General features: G+C 32.8%; 1 protein-coding gene across 8 annotated transcripts in view; it reads left to right on the top strand.

The window, feature by feature from the left end:
• The window catches only part of UBE3A (ubiquitin protein ligase E3A), a 94,063-nt gene that overhangs the window by 69,499 nt on the left and 8,288 nt on the right, over window positions 1-16,276 (top strand). For all 8 annotated transcript variants that reach the window (XM_081291607.1, XM_081291605.1, XM_081291603.1 and 5 more), the window contains 5 exons: window positions 3,005-3,149; window positions 6,319-6,524; window positions 7,367-7,531; window positions 8,745-8,900; window positions 9,007-9,080. In XM_081291607.1, the coding sequence (XP_081147733.1) occupies window positions 3,005-3,149; window positions 6,319-6,524; window positions 7,367-7,531; window positions 8,745-8,900; window positions 9,007-9,080 (746 nt within the window). The remainder of the gene's footprint in view (window positions 1-3,004; window positions 3,150-6,318; window positions 6,525-7,366; window positions 7,532-8,744; window positions 8,901-9,006; window positions 9,081-16,276) is intronic.

The raw sequence follows: 16,276 nt of genomic DNA, 5'->3' as shown, positions 1-16,276 counted from the left end.
TGTTGCAGTTATTCCTGGGATAGTTTGAAAATGACATGATGGCTGGAGTTTAACATAAACCTGGAAAAAGTTTTAGAACCAATAGAATAGTAATAATAGCAACAACATACTTTTATAAGCACTGATACTATGCAGAGAATTCATCCAAGCATTCATACATATTAACTTTCAATATGTTATTTTGCTTATTTTATAGATTGAAACTAAATCAAAGAGGTGAGGTTACATGTTTTCATTTACCATAACAAATACTGCATTAAATTCTTTTGACACCCAAGGTATACATTCAAGATTGGTGGAACTTGACAGATATATATTTTTTTAAGAATGAGGACAAATTCTGTCTCATTTGACATATGACATTTCTTAGGTGGAGTTAAGTAAGACTCAAATATAGAACTCTGTATCCTATAGAAACTCTCCACCAAATTCTTTGAATAAGGTTTCATGTTGATAAGTAGTCAGTGCTCATTTATGAGTATTAGTGGGGAAAACTCTAGGATATGGTCTGAATATCAGATTTTTTTTTTTCACTTTGGAATTCATTATATTAGATGTATAGCATGTTTGCCTTTGTGATAGAAAAACAAATAGAAAAATATACTTACATCCATTAACACCTAGCCATTTGAGATCTGGGAGAATAAAACTAGGAATGGGTTACATAGCAATGTGGGATATTAAATACATACTAAATGTAAATTTAGACCTCAGAATCCTATATAGTCTATAGATTGAGGCTGGATATCAACTGGAATTCCGTCATCCCCCCCCCCCCCCCCCCCGTTTATTTTTAAGTCTATATTTATTCGAGTCTAGATTTTTGAAACTAGTCTTTCTCCAGTTCCTTTGAGGACATAAATGTAAAGGACATAAATGTTTGAATCTTTTGTTTGGAGAACAAAGTTTTAAAAGATAACAATCTGATGTGTTAACGTCTTAATAATATTGCTGCTCTGTAGAACTCTCTCATGTATTCTTTTAAGCCTTCATGACCTTGTAGTATGAAAAGTATTGCTTTTTTTTTTTTCCTTTGTGGATAAAGAAACCGAGGCTTGAGTCACTTGCTAAATTTAAAAGTTAAAAGTTTTATTAAGTGGCTGGGGTTGTGGTTTAGAGATAGAGCATTCACCTAGCATGCGTGAGGCCACTGGGTTCCATCCTCAGCACCACATAAAATAAAATAAACACATTGTGTCCACCTATAACTAAAAATAAATATTTTTAAAAAGTTTTATTAAGTGACAGGGCTAGTATAGAGTATTCTGAGTTTTAATATTTCCACAATGAAATGCTGTCTCAAAAATAAATCCCTGATTTTTTTTTTAATTTTTTGAGATTGCTTTTGAACATTTTTCAAAGCTTTAGACTAAATTCACAGAATTATAAAATCTTTTTTTAAAAATTATATCCCTTAATAAGAAATAGTTTACTTAGCTTCCCAGTACACAGTGGGTATCCATCTATATACATCTAATTGAAACAAAAAAGTTTCATGAAAAATAGGTTCTGCTACTATGTGCAGTGCATTCTTATTTTTTCCCCTTTGCTGGCTGTAAACCACTAAATGGATTTGACTACCCACTAATGAGTTGCAGTTGGCATTTTGAAAAACATGGTGCTAGAGCCATCATGAATTGAGATTTTTAAAAAATTGCTGTAAACAAACAAGAATGTCCAAATGAGTGTTGTTACCTAAGTAATTACTTTAGGACTATAAGATACTTATTCCAGTGATAGTTGCATTGTTTAAAAACATTTTCTAAAATTCCATTTGGAATAATTGGAATAATTTAAACATTCTTAAATATTGTTTTGGCAAATTTTGATCTTGAAGAGTAAAAAACAATTTTATTTATTTATTTATTTATTTATTTATTTATTTATTTATTTATTTATTTATTTATTTATTTATTTATTTTGGTATCTGGGATTGAAGGGGGCACTCAACCACTGAGCCACACCCCCAGCCATATTTTGTATTTTTCTTTACAAACACAGTTTCACTGACTTGCTCAGTGCCTGGCCATTGCTGAGGCTGGCTTTGGTGCTCCTGCCTCCAGATCCACTGAGATTACAGGTGTGCACCACCGATCCCAGCTGAGTGAAAAAGAAAATTTTTTTATTACCATTAGATGTTTGGAAACAATTCAGCAAATAAGATGGATAATTAATCAGACATATTCTGTGTAAATTTTTGGCATAGAACAAATTATATATAAACATTTTACATTAGAATCTAGTGTTGATTTGGTGATTAATCTCACAGTGACTGAATAATCAATTTATGTACATTATTCTGTAGATAGAAAAAGTGTTTAGTAAAAGATCTATAGTTGAAGAAATGCTAGATACTAGGATTTGTTAATTATAAGTGTATGTTTTACCTGCACTCATTTCAATACATTTTAAAAGATTAATTTATACTGAGTTCCATTGTGAGAGACCATAAACTGTTTTTCTGTTTAGCCAATTTATTTTTCTTAGTTGAAATTATTTTACTTATGACTTAATGGGCAGTGAGACTTAATTCTTGAGTTTTTATTCTAGTAAACATGAAGAACTATTAGTAAATAATTTTGAAGTTCTGCTTCTTTGCTCCATTGTTTTTGCCAAACGATTTAGAGCAGTCACATAAGCATTAATCTCTCTTAACTTCTATGTCTTTTGAGGCACAAATTTGTTAAAAACAAGTAACAGAAAAATCTAATTCTAACTTTCTACTATGTATTATTTTTATAAAACATCAGTAAAATTAGAAAGTAATCTTAAATATTATGCTTTTTTTTTTTTCCTATTCCACTTTTCCATTTTCTGTGAGACTTAATCTGTCTTTGACTTTTTTTTTGGGGGGGGGGTGTCTGCTTCCTGTTTACATTTGAAAGGAAAAAAATAGAAAAAATTTTCTTTATTATTTGTTTTTGTATTGCTTCTACTTATTTTTATTTTGCTTGTATCCTGATAGCTGACAATCATCTTTTACATTTATCTTTTCAAAAACTAGTTAGAGATGATTGCTATGGAAAATCCTGCAGACTTGAAGAAACAGTTGTATGTGGAATTTGAAGGAGAACAAGGAGTTGATGAGGGTGGCGTTTCCAAAGAATTTTTTCAGCTGGTTGTGGAGGAAATCTTCAATCCAGATATTGGTAAATATTTTGATGATATGAATAATATACATCATATATTTTTGAATTAAGAATTTGCCTTTATTAATATTCTCAGCTCTGAAAAGCAGAAATGAAGGATGATTTTTGGTATGGATGACCTGTAATCACAGATAACTGACTGCATTGTGTAAATCTGTGCTTTAGGAACAGATTTGCATCATTCATTCAAGTTCTTATTTAAGATTATGTAACCAGGGGGCTGGGGACATAGCTCAGTTGGTTCATTGCTTGCCTCACATACACAAGGCCCTAGGTTCAATCCCAAGCACCATCAAAAAAAACTGGGGGTGGGGGGCAGTGTTGTTCAGCACCCATGTGTTCAATTCCCATTACCAATAAAATAAAAAGATACAGCCAAATGTTTTAATAAAGGTAATTATCTTTTTAGTAAATTTGATGGAAACATCTAAGAATGTTGTAATTTGGAAAAATTGAAGGAGTTTCTTTGTATAGTCTGAAATGGTCGAAAACTCGTGGTGTTAATGAGAGAAGTCATTTGAAGAATGTCAAGAGAATGTCTCACAAGTGTATCATACTCAAAGTTCAGAAACTAGTAATATCAAATTAATTAAATTAGATTTTTTTTTTGCGCTAAGATTTTTCTGGATATAAAAATATACAGAAAAATATGGGCTGGGATATGACTCAGTGGTTGAGCATCTGCCTAACATGAGCAAGGCCTGAGGAAAATATTTTTTTTCTTAGGTTTTTGTATAGTAGCAATTCCTCCAAACCACTCCAGAATCCTTTTCTTACCTCATATCTAATAGTACTTGCCAGTCAAAAGAATTATTGTTTGAATGCTGTTTGTGAAATACTTATTACATATGTTGGTCTGGAAAGTGAAGGATATGAATCTGATTGTATCTTTGTTGTGAAAAGTAGGCAAAGCAGAACAGGGAAAAGACTGCCTATTAGCATGGTCTGCTTAACGGAATAATTCTGCACTTGTTCAATTTCTACAATGTAACCACTTAGTTATTGGGCTTGCTTGCATTAAAAATTTAATAAAATTATAGGAAAAAGTTTCAACTAAAGATACCATTAGAATTGTGAGGGACATGGCATAGAATCATGCACATCATTTCCCTTAATCTTTGAGTTAAACTGTTAAAGCCTATGGATTCTTAGTACTGTAGGTAAATTGAATTGATGATGAATTAATGCTATTGTCCTTAGCCATTCGTGTGTGTGTATAAATAGAAGCAAACATTTTAGGTTCATGACGTACAGTTAGGATAAGATCTATAATAGTCTAGCCAATATTTTGTTATTAATCAGAAGTCTAGGCTCTTAGTATGTAATTTCTTCACAGTAAACCAGAGACACACAAAACTATATCCTTTTTGAGAAAGGAAATTAATTTATGAACTTCATAAGGAATTGGTTTGTAGGCTTCATAAATTTGGCAGACCCTTCACTATGTAGCTTCTGATGTATCTGGAAATGTTAAACGTTAGATATAAAATATATTTGGACTATATGCAAAAATAACTTTTAAGAGAAAAAATACATTAAGCTGTTTCAGGTGATAAGATAATGAAGTGATGGCAGTAGGAATCTTAAAGAATATCTTACAAGAGGCATCCTTTATGGGACTTTTCTTCTAGCCACAATGTTTTGATTTCATAATTGCTATTTTTTCGTATATGGAGATGAAAGTAATGTCCTGTGCAATCTATGCTCTGGTTAATTTCTAGTTCCTTATTCTTAAGCCTAAGGACATGCATTTGTGATATTTTACCACATTTATTATTTGCCATCTGAAATTTTTAGCACTTCCATAGATACTATAACTTGTCCTATAAATAAAACATTTTTTAAGATCTAAATTGTGAGCTGGGAATGTGGCTCAAGCTGTAGCACGCTGTCCTGGCATGTGTGGGTTCGATCCTCAGCACCACATAAAAAATAAAGATGTTGGGCTGGGGATGTGGCTCAAGCAGTAGCGCGCTCGCCTGGCATGCATGCGGCCCGGGTTCCATTCTCAGCACCACATACCAACAAAGATGTTGTGTTCGCCGAGAACTAAAAAAATAAATATTAAAAATTCTCTCTCTCTCTCTCTCTCTCTCTCTCTCTCTCTCTCTCTCTCTCTCCTCTCTCACTCTCTCTTAAAAAAAAATAAAATAAAAAATAAAGATGTTGTGTCCACCGAAAACTAAAATAAGTATTAAAATTCTCTCTCTCTCTCTCTCTCTCTCTCACTCACTGTCTCGCCCTCTTTTTTTTTTAAAAGATCTAAATTGTGAAACTTAAGTATGAATTTGATAATTTACAAAACATTATTCCATGAATTGAATTTAGAAAAATAACCTGTGTTTAATGTATGCTTTTAGTGGTCAAGGAGGCATTTTAAAATCCCCGTTATTTTTAACTTAAAGTAAAAATGAATGACTTTTTTAAAGCTTTTGAAATTATTATTATTGATTTAAAAATACATTTTTATGCTATGTTATTTCTGACTTCTGTTCTGTTGGAAATTACAGATTTTTTTCAGATCTAATTTTAAAAATATTTTTATTTAGTTTCACAGTAGTAATTGAAAAACATTTAGTAAAATAAAGAGAAATTGTAAAACCAGTTATTTTCATTCGCTAGTAATGCTTTTTCATGTACTAAAAATGAAAGAGTTCCGTTTTCTAAGGAATGATGCTAAAAAATTCTCTAACTTGATTTTTTTTAAATAACCACCACATGAAATTGAAAGATTACAAAACTACTTTTGTTATATATTGGTTCAATTAATATGTGTATTAAATGGCTTTTACATATAAGCTTTTAAGGAAATCTCACGTTTTGGGGTCATATGACTTTGCTTTTGCACTTAATTTTCAGTGATTGAATAAATTCAATGTAAATTCACCCTTTGAGTGTTTTAATAGATTATAAAACTTGGATTTAACGAAATACTCTACGCTTTCTAGAAATGCTACCATTTCATATTACCTTGTTTCTTTACTTGTTAAAATTAACATGCCAGCATTTGCCATATTTATATCAATCAATTATATTTGGGCATTAGTTTCTCATGTTCAAATGTGAGTTTTTTATGTGTAATGATTTCAGTTTTACATTTATGCTATTGTTCTTCACCAGTCTTTCATAAAATAAAAAGTAATGTATTTTTAAAAATTATTTCTTGTAGGTATGTTCACATATGATGAATCTACAAAATTATTTTGGTTTAATCCATCCTCTTTTGAAACTGAGGGTCAATTTACTCTGATTGGCATTGTATTGGGTCTGGCTATTTATAACAACTGTATCCTGGATGTCCATTTTCCCATGGTTGTCTACAGGAAGCTAATGGGGAAGAAAGGAACTTTTCGTGACTTGGGAGACTCTCACCCAGTAAGTTCTTTTACATTTAAATAAAACCTAAGAAATTAAATATAAAATGACAAAGTAGTTTAATTTACATAAAATGTTACTAGAGGTTTTCAATATTTTTATCTAGTAAGATAAAGTTATCTTAATCTGAATTTAAGTATTAAGAACACTTAAAAAGTCAGAGAGGGAAATTTCTATGTTACTGACTACAGGCAGGTTTTTTTTTTTTTTTTTTTCTTTTTTTAGACTAATTCCAGAAGGAAGAGTCTGTAAACATTTATTTTTTTAATGTGATCATATAAATCTGCCAGGTGAAATCACAGTTGCACTGGCTTAGGGACTTGGTGTGTTCAAGTTTGTGTGTCTGTTTCTCTCCCTCTGCTCTGTCCTCCATACTTGACACTGTAGATATTCTCATAGAGCACAATGTGAAATCTGTTGCTGAATTGGTAGTGTGAGGTTTCTTAGCAAAGAATGGAACATCATCAATGACTGACAGTCTTTCTAGATTATGAACTATTTAGGGGACAGGAAGAATAGATATCGTTATGGTCCACTTCTCTCTGACACAATTTGTATTTTTTGTTTTTATTTTTCTAAAAAGAGTTATATACAGGAGCCGGGGTTGTGGCTCAGTAGTAGATGGCTTGCCTAGCATGCGTGAGGCACTGGGTTCATTCCCTGGCACCACATTATAAAATAAACAAATAAAATAAAGGTATTGTTTCCATCTATAACTAAATCTGTGTGTGTGTGTGTGTGTGTGTGTGTGTGTGTGTGTGTACACACACACATATATATATTAGTTATATACAGATAATGTGTTATATTTTGAAGTTAATTTTTCCATTTCTCATTATTAGGTTCTATATCAGAGTTTAAAAGACTTACTAGAATATGAAGGAAATGTGGAAGATGATATGATGATCACTTTCCAGATATCACAGACAGATCTTTTTGGTAACCCAATGATGTATGATCTAAAAGAAAATGGTGATAAAATTCCAATTACAAATGAAAACAGGAAGGTAATGAATGTTTTTATATTGTCATTGTTTTTGTCTCTTTGATAACAATTTCAAAACCTGTATGCTTGTAATTTTTAAAGAAGTATAAAAGTGTTGGAACCAAGAACAAAGGAATTAAGTAACCAAATTCATGCAAATGGTAGAGCTACAGTTTTCTAAAACTTGGATTTAATCTGGTGTGTGAGCACACAGTTGAGTACTAAATTCCTTTATAAGAGAACATTTGGTAGGAGAGAATGAGTACCTAAACAGGGTTTTTCTACCTTAAACTTAAGAAGCAAATAGGACCTTGTGATTAAAGTTTTTACCACACACAAAAAAATGATAATTGCATTTAATGTGTATGTGTATTTCTCATTTGGTATGTAATTGTACTTCTAAAGCATTCTTTACATCAGATTTGGATTTTTGTTGACCAAAACGTTATTTGTCTGAAAACAAGTAGCAGGAAAGTTATATACATTTGTAGTATACCTATAAGGACATTGCTTATATTAAAATATTACACTTATTAAGTTAGGATATAAAGTTCCTTTTATGATTCAGTGTAGTAGCTTAGGCATCAAGCAAAACACCAGATTTTTTATGAACTAGATGTGTAGGCAGCTTATCAATATTCTGTAGTAGATAGCATGAGACTTTCTGGTTTGCTCAAATTCAGTACATTATACTGTATTAAAAGTTTTGACTATTATAAATATACACACGGTTTAAATGTAAGGGAACCTAAAACATTATATTAAGGCCTCAGCTTTTTTATTTTTTGATACCAGGGATTGAACTTTAGGGGCGCTCAACCACTGAGCCACAACCCCAGTCCTATTTTGTATTTTATTTAGAGACAGGGTCTCAACTGGGTTGCTTAGCACCTTGCTTTTACTGAGGCTGGCTTTGAACTCTCGATCCTTCTGCCTCAGCCTCCAAGCCACTGGGTTTACAGGTGTGTGCCACCATGCCCATTTGAGGCCTCAGCTTTTATATTCCGTCTTGTTTAAAATACTATGAAAATTGAAACATATATAACCATTTTATGCACATGAACTTTTAACAGCTTAATATTGATTATTGTAGAGAATTATGAAATTGTAAGATATTTTCCTTTGTATAAAATTTTAATTTTGAAAAGTGTTCTTGAATGATTTGCCCACTAATTAGGTTTTTTTTTTTTAAATAACATATTATAAGACATTCTTGTGGTTAATGTTTTCGGCAGGAATTTGTCAATCTCTATTCTGACTACATTCTCAACAAATCAGTAGAAAAACAGTTCAAGGCTTTTCGCAGAGGTTTTCATATGGTGACCAATGAATCTCCCTTAAAGTATTTATTCAGACCAGAAGAAATTGAATTGCTCATATGTGGAAGCCGGGTAAGAAAGCAAATGTCTGCCCCCACAAAAATTGTTTTAAAACATCACGTATTGTTTTAATGGTGTAATGTAGAAGATATTAAGACATATTTTCTTGAATTTGCAGAATCTAGATTTCCAAGCACTAGAAGAAACTACAGAATATGATGGTGGCTATACCAGGGACTCTGTTCTGATTAGGTGAGGTACTCAATTCTTAAGAGGACTTTTGTCTCTAAATATTACTTACCAAATAAGCAAACTTGCAATTTCTCAGCTGCAAAATTAGAACTGTATTTGTAATATAATCATCAATGTTTATAGTATGATTTATTTCCCAAATGAAATATTTATGTGCATTGTTTTCCCCTGTATTTTGGTTATAACTTACCTGTTACTCCTGGTGATGTGAAATGGTACAATTTTATTGAAATCCGTATGGCAAATACATACATATTAGCATGTACTTCTACTAGTATATAAGTAAGCATTTCCAGTTAATTTCAGGGTAGAGGTTTCCAGTTCTGTCTGCTTCTGGCACATGCCTTTGCTACCATATTCTCTACCTCTCTATAATATCCCATTCAAACCTGAAAAACACAAGACTTCCTTATTCCCGGTTGAGATTGATAAAAGAGACAGAGATGACTTTTGGCATCCACTGGTGGGGTGGGGTGAGGTGAGAAAGTATACAAACAGGTACCTTCCTGGAAAGTTCTTGCTCTGGAATGCAAATATGTAAACATCAGAATAAATATTAACTTTTGTCTAGCAACAAATTGTATTTTTTGTTATTTTATGTTGGTTATTATTAATTCTTATTGTCATTTTGTTCATCTTGGTTTTATCTCCTCTTTCTGGTGCACTATTGGTCATTTCTAGCTGCTGCATTTACTGCTAGCGGTCATTATATTGGTACTTGGAGTTTAAAGGTGATTCCTGTCACATGGTGATAGGAAAACCCCAGTTGCCAGTCCCAAGATGTATCACATCTCTGTAATACAGATAATACTTAACAGTTGTTATGAAAAACGTAGCATCTTAGTGTTTCCTTGAAAATATTAGAAAATATCTATATTTTAAAATTTTTAATTTGTTATGTATGAAAATAGAATGCATTTCAATTTATATTACACATATAGAGCACAATTTTTCATATCTCTTGTTGTACACAGAGTGGAGTCGCATCCTTTGTATCTTCATACATGATACGATAATGATGATTATTGATATGGTAATGATGACTATCGCATTCCACCATTTTTCCTACCTTCCTTCCCCTTTTCCCCTTTGCCCTATCTAGAGTTCATTTAATACCTCCCCGCTCCAGCATAATATGAATCAGCATCCTTAAATCAGAGAAATGATTCGGCATTTGGGTTTTTTGGGATTGGAAAATTTCACTTAGCATTATATTCTCCAACTTCATCCATTTACCTGCAAATGCCATGATTTTATTCTCTTTTAATGCTGAAATACTCCATTGTGTGTATATACCACATTTTTTTTTTTCCATTCGTTTACTGAAGGGCATCTAAAATGAGATGGATTCAAACTAAAAAGCTTGTCAGCAAAAGAAACAATCTGTGAGGTGAATAGAGAGCCTACTAATTGGGAACAAATTCTTAACACACGCATGTCAGATACAACACTAATCTCTACAATATATAAAGAACTCAAAAATCTTAACATCAAAAAACCAAATAACCCCATCAATAAATGGGCTAATAAGGAACTGAACAGACACTTCTCAGAAAAAATTATACAATCAGTCAACAAATATATGAAAAAATGTTCAACATCTCTAGCAATTAGAGAAATGAAAATCCAAACTACTCTAAGATTTCATCTCACTCTACTCAGAATGGCAGCTATTAGGAATACAAATAATAAGTGCTGGCAAGAATGTGGGGGAAAAGGCACACTCATACATTGCTGGTGTGACTGCAAATTGGTGCAGCCAATATGGAAAGCAGTATGGAGATTCCTTGGGCAACTGAGAATGGAACCACCATTTGACCCAGCTATCCCACTCCTCAGTATATAACCAAAGGACTTAAAAACAGCATACTACAGGGACATAGCCACATCAGTGTTTATAGCAGCACATTTCACAATATCTGTGCTGTTTTTTAATGGAGAAATTGCTTCATAGGTTTTTGAGTTGTTACTTCTATGTAGAGGTACTTAAAATTTGACAATTTCTTTAAGGAATTTTTATTATGGATCATGATTGCCTGGGTTTACTAATTCATTAAGCTTTGTAATATGGTAATATTCTAATTCTTTATTTCTCCTTCGTTATTACCTGTAACATTTCTTAACTTTTACCTATAATACTCATCTACTTTCTAGTTTCCCAGAATTATAAATCCACATATATGATCCGTGTACATATATATATATATATATATATATATATATATATATATATATATATCAGCATAAATGCTTGAGTCTTATTAGTTACTAATTTTCAAGATAACATGATTCCCTGTTTCCTAATTGTTCCCAGTACTGTGTTGATGATATTGATGTTATATGAAGTTAGATTTGAGTACAGTGAAGTATGTAAAACTTAACTGGGCCGTTCAGAGTTTTAGAAAATTATATCCATATAACACATCTAGATGTAGACTGTGTCCATTATCCCCACAGTACCCGTGCATTCTCTTCTAGTCAGTGCTCATTCATCACAGGTAACCACGTTTTGTTTGTTGTCACAAGTCTTGTCTGTTATTGAATTTCATGTAAATGAAATCACATACTTTTTATGGCCTTTGTACTTAGATAAGCAGAATATTTTTGAGATGCATCCGTGTTGTTGCATTAATTTCTAGTTCATTGTTTTTTATGGCAGAATAAGGTTGCATTAGATGCATACACAAAATTTGTTCATCTGTTCTCCTGTTGGAGAAAAACTGGATTGTTGGGGCACTTATGAATAAAACTGTATGCACTCTTACTGTAGAAGTGTTTTCTTTTTTCTGCACACCATTCTACACCTCCACCAGAAATCTCAAAGTTCATTGTTTCATATCTTCTTCAGTATTTAGTGGAGGTAGTAGTCTTTGATTTTAGTCCTTCTGGTGAGTGTGAAGTGGTACTTCATTGTAGCATTAATTTGCATGTCTCCGATGACTAATGATGTTGAGCACTTAATATGTTATTTTGGCTAGTCATACTTTTGTAAAATTTCTCCCCCCTTTTAGTTAGTTTTTTCTTTTTGTTGTTTATAGACTTTTCCTTTTAAAATACATTCTAGCTGAAAGACCCATTTCTAATATGTATTTTGTGAATACGTTCTTCCAGTCTATAGCTCTTCTGTGGCTTTTCTGAATTACTTTGGCACTTGAAAATCAGTTTGTGTGTGAGTCTTTTGGACTCTATTCTGATTTACTAATTTATTTGAATTTTTAATTTAAAAATTTTTTCTAGTTGTAGGTGGATGTTGTACCTCTACTTTATTTATTCCTTTTTTTTTTTTTTTTTTTTTTTTTTTAATGTGGTGCAGGATTGAACAGTGCCTCACACATGCCAGGCAAGCACTCTACCACCGAATCACATCCCCAGCCCTGATTTATTTGTTCTTTTACCAAAATCAGACTGTGTTCATTCTTTCAGCTTTATAGAGCAGGTAAAGCTTTACAGGGACCTCTTTTTGATTATACTAGGTTGCTTTGGTTATTTTATTTCCATATAAATATGAGTCAGTTTGTTAATTTCTACAAAGAAAAGAAAAAAGCCTGTTATTTGGTTTGCTTTCACTGGTGTAGGTCAGTTTGGAAAGAATTGTAATTTTAACAGCATGGAATCTTGCAAACCTAGAACATATTATATCTCTCTATGTAGATTTTTATTAGTTTCTATTAGGATGTTTTGTAGTTTCTGAAATTATGCACGTTAGGAATAAGTTTGAGTATTTCACGTGTTTGATACAGTTGTTAGTGCTTTTTATTAATTTCATTTTTCCTTTGCTTTTCTAGCATATGGGGAAAATTGGATTTTTATGTATTGACTTTGTATCCTGTGATCTTTGTAAAATCACTAATTCTAGCATTTTTAAAATAGATGTCTTAGGGTTCTCTTTGTAAATAGGTCATCCACAGATAAAGTCATATTTACTTCTTTCTTTATGAACTTTGTGCCTTTTATTACCATTTCTCTATAAAACTGACTAGCTGGAATCTTTGGTAAACAGTATTCTTAACTTATTCCTGATCTTACTAAGCAGAAAGAATACAGACATATCTTAGAAAGATTGTTGGTAAGTACTGACGATTATTTGAGCCATCAAGTCCTAACTTTTTTTCCGGTGAAAGATTTTTTTTCAGTGTTGACATTGACAGCTCTTGTGACTGATCACGGTTGCTAAAGGCTAGGGTGGCTGTGGCAATTTCTTAAAATAAGACCACAGGGGGCTGGGGATGTGGCTCAAGCGGTAGGGCGCTCGCCTGGCATGTGTGCGACCCGGGTTCGATCCTCAGCACCACATACCAACAAAGATGTTGTGTCCGCCGAGAACTAAAAAAAAAATAAATAAATATTAAAAATTCTCTCTCTCTCTCTCTCTCTCTCCCCCCTCTCTCACTCTCTCTTTAAAAAAAAAAAAAAATAAGACCACAGGGAAACTTACCACATCAGTTGATTCTTCCCATTCACAAAAGATTTCTCTGAAACATATGATGCTGTTTGATAACATAATAGAGTTAGTTCTCTCAAACCTTGCCTTTAACTTATCAACTAAATTTGTATAATATTCTAAATCTTTTGTTGTCATCTCAACAGAGTTTATAGCATCTTAACCAGAGTTGATATCATCTCAAGAAAATGCTCTCTTTGCTCATCTGTAAGAAACAATGTCACATTCATTACAGTTTTATTACAACAGTTAAGTCATATCTTTAGGTTTCACTTCTAATTCTAGTATCTCTTGCTTTTGTCCCCTACAACTCTTTTTTTTTTTTTTTTGCCTCCACTGAAGTATTGAACCCCTTGAAGTCATCTATGAGATTTGGAATCAGCTTCTTCTCAACTCCTGTTGAGGTTCATATTTTGACTTTTTTCCATGAATCACAAAAGTTCTTAATTTCATCTATCAACAATTGTGAATTCTTTCTGGAAGATTTTCAACTTTTCCCCCCACTCTGGTGGTGATAGGAATCAAAATCAGGGCTTCCCACCTGCGTGGCAAACATTCTACCACTGAGTTATACCCACTGCCCATCTTTGAAGATTTTCAGTTTACTCTGTGCAGATCCATCCAGAGGAATCATTGTCTGGCAGCCATGGTATAATGAAGTATATGTCTAAATAAGACTTTGAAAGTACTCCTTGGTCCATGGGCTCTAGAATGGATGTTGTATTAACAGACATGAAAACAACATTAATCTTATTGCACCTCAGAGCTTTTGGGTAACCATTTGCCCTTTGCAGTTAATCTTTTCAAGGGACACTTCTTTTACTGAGCAATAATGAACTTAAAATATTTAGTAAGCCATGTTGTGATAACAGATGTGTTATCATCTGGGCTTGGTTTTTCCATTTGTAGAACACAGGTATCATAGTTTTAAGGTTATTCTTAAGGGTCCTAGAATTTTTGGAAATATAAATGAGCAGTGGCTTCAACTTAAGTTACCAGCTGCATCAGTCTCCCAAGTTTTGGAGCCAGACACACTGTTCTCTTTAGCTATGAAAGTTCTAGTTGGGATATTCTTCCAATATAAGGCTGTTCTGTCCATATTGAAAATGTGTTGTTTAGTGTAGCTAACTTCCTTAGTTAGATCTTCTGTATAACTTGCTGTGGCTTCTACATCAGCACTTGGCTGCTTCACTTTGCATTTTGAGTTTTGGAGATGGCTTCTTTCCTTAAACCTCATGAACCCATCTTTGCTAGCTTTAATTATTCTTCCGTAGCTTCCTGATTCTTTCTGCCTTCACAGAATTAAAGAGGGTTAAGTCTTTGTTTAAGAAAATGTGGCTGATTTATTCTATCTACACCATTAAGAATTTCTCCTATTTCACTTTTTTGACATTTCTGTTCATTTGAGTAGCAATTGTAATTTCCTTCAAGAACTTTTCCTTTGCATTCACAACTTGTGTAACTTGTACTAGAGGGTTAGTTTTCAGCTTATCTCAGCTTTCAATGTTCCTTTCTTTTTAAACTTAATCATTTCTAGTTTTTAATGTGGAGATATGAGACTCTTCATCTGAACACTAGAGGCTTTTGTAGGCTTATTAGTTGGCCTAATTTCAATATTGCATCTCAGGTAATAGGGAGGTTCAAGGAGAGAGGGGAGAGGTGGGAGAATGACTGGCCAGTAGAACAGTCAGAACATTAAGTTCACTGTCTTATATAGGCATGGTTTGTGATTCCCCCAAATAATTACAATACATGAAAGATCACAAATTACCATAACAGACACAGTAGTAAGGGGAAAATTCAGAATATTTTGAGTACTACCAAAATGTTATACCAGAGATACAAAGGGGGCCAAAATCAAAGCAGTTGCAAAAATGACATCCCTAGGGGCTGGGGTTGTGGCTCGTGGTAGAACATTTGCCTAGCACCTGTGAGGCACTGGGTTCAATTCTCAGCACTACATAAAAAAATAAATAAAGGTATCTTGTCCATCTACAACAAAATATTTTTTAAAAAAATGACATCCCTAGGTTGCTTGACTGAGGGTTGTTTTAAAAAAGAAAAATGTAGTATTAAAATACAGTAAAGCAAAACTCAATAAAATTGGTTATGCTTGGGCTGGGATTGTGGCTCAGCGGTAGAGCGTTCGCCTAGGACAGGCGGGACCCGGGTTCGATCCTCAGCACCACATAAAAATAAAGGCATTATGTTGTGTCCATCTACACCTAAAAAATAAATATTTTTTTAAAAAAATTGGTTATGCTTATACTTGTTATACCATTAAAGTTTTTGTTTCTCTGGGATAAATACCAACTGTGCACTTGGTTTTTACTGTTGAGTTTTGAGAGTACTTTATGAATATACCACTTCTCTCCTTCCTCCATTGAATTGGTTTTTCTTATAAGTCATAAATCAATTGGGCATATATGTATTGGTCTGTTTCTGAGATTTGTATCTCTTCATTGGATTTTGCTTCATGCATATTTGAGGCTTTGTCACTTGGTAATTAACCATTTAGAATCAGTATGTCATCTTGGTATACTTGTTCTTTATCATTATTTAAGGTCTTAAGTCTTATAATTTTCTTTGCTCTAAATCTGATGTAACTATAACCATTCCTTTTTTAAAACGAATGTTTGTTTGATGTTTTCCCATAATTTTCTTTCAATCTGTGTTGCTGCACTTGGAATCAATTTCTTGTAAATAGCATATAGTGAGGTCATTTTTTTAAAAACCTAGTCTATCAGTCTCTGCC

The sequence above is a fragment of the Spermophilus citellus genome (assembly GCF_964194105.1).
Source record: "Spermophilus citellus genome assembly, chromosome: 4".
Lineage (NCBI taxonomy): Eukaryota > Metazoa > Chordata > Mammalia > Rodentia > Sciuridae > Spermophilus > Spermophilus citellus.
Note: the sequence above shows the minus strand (reverse complement) of the source record. Positions and strands in the feature narration are given on the sequence as shown.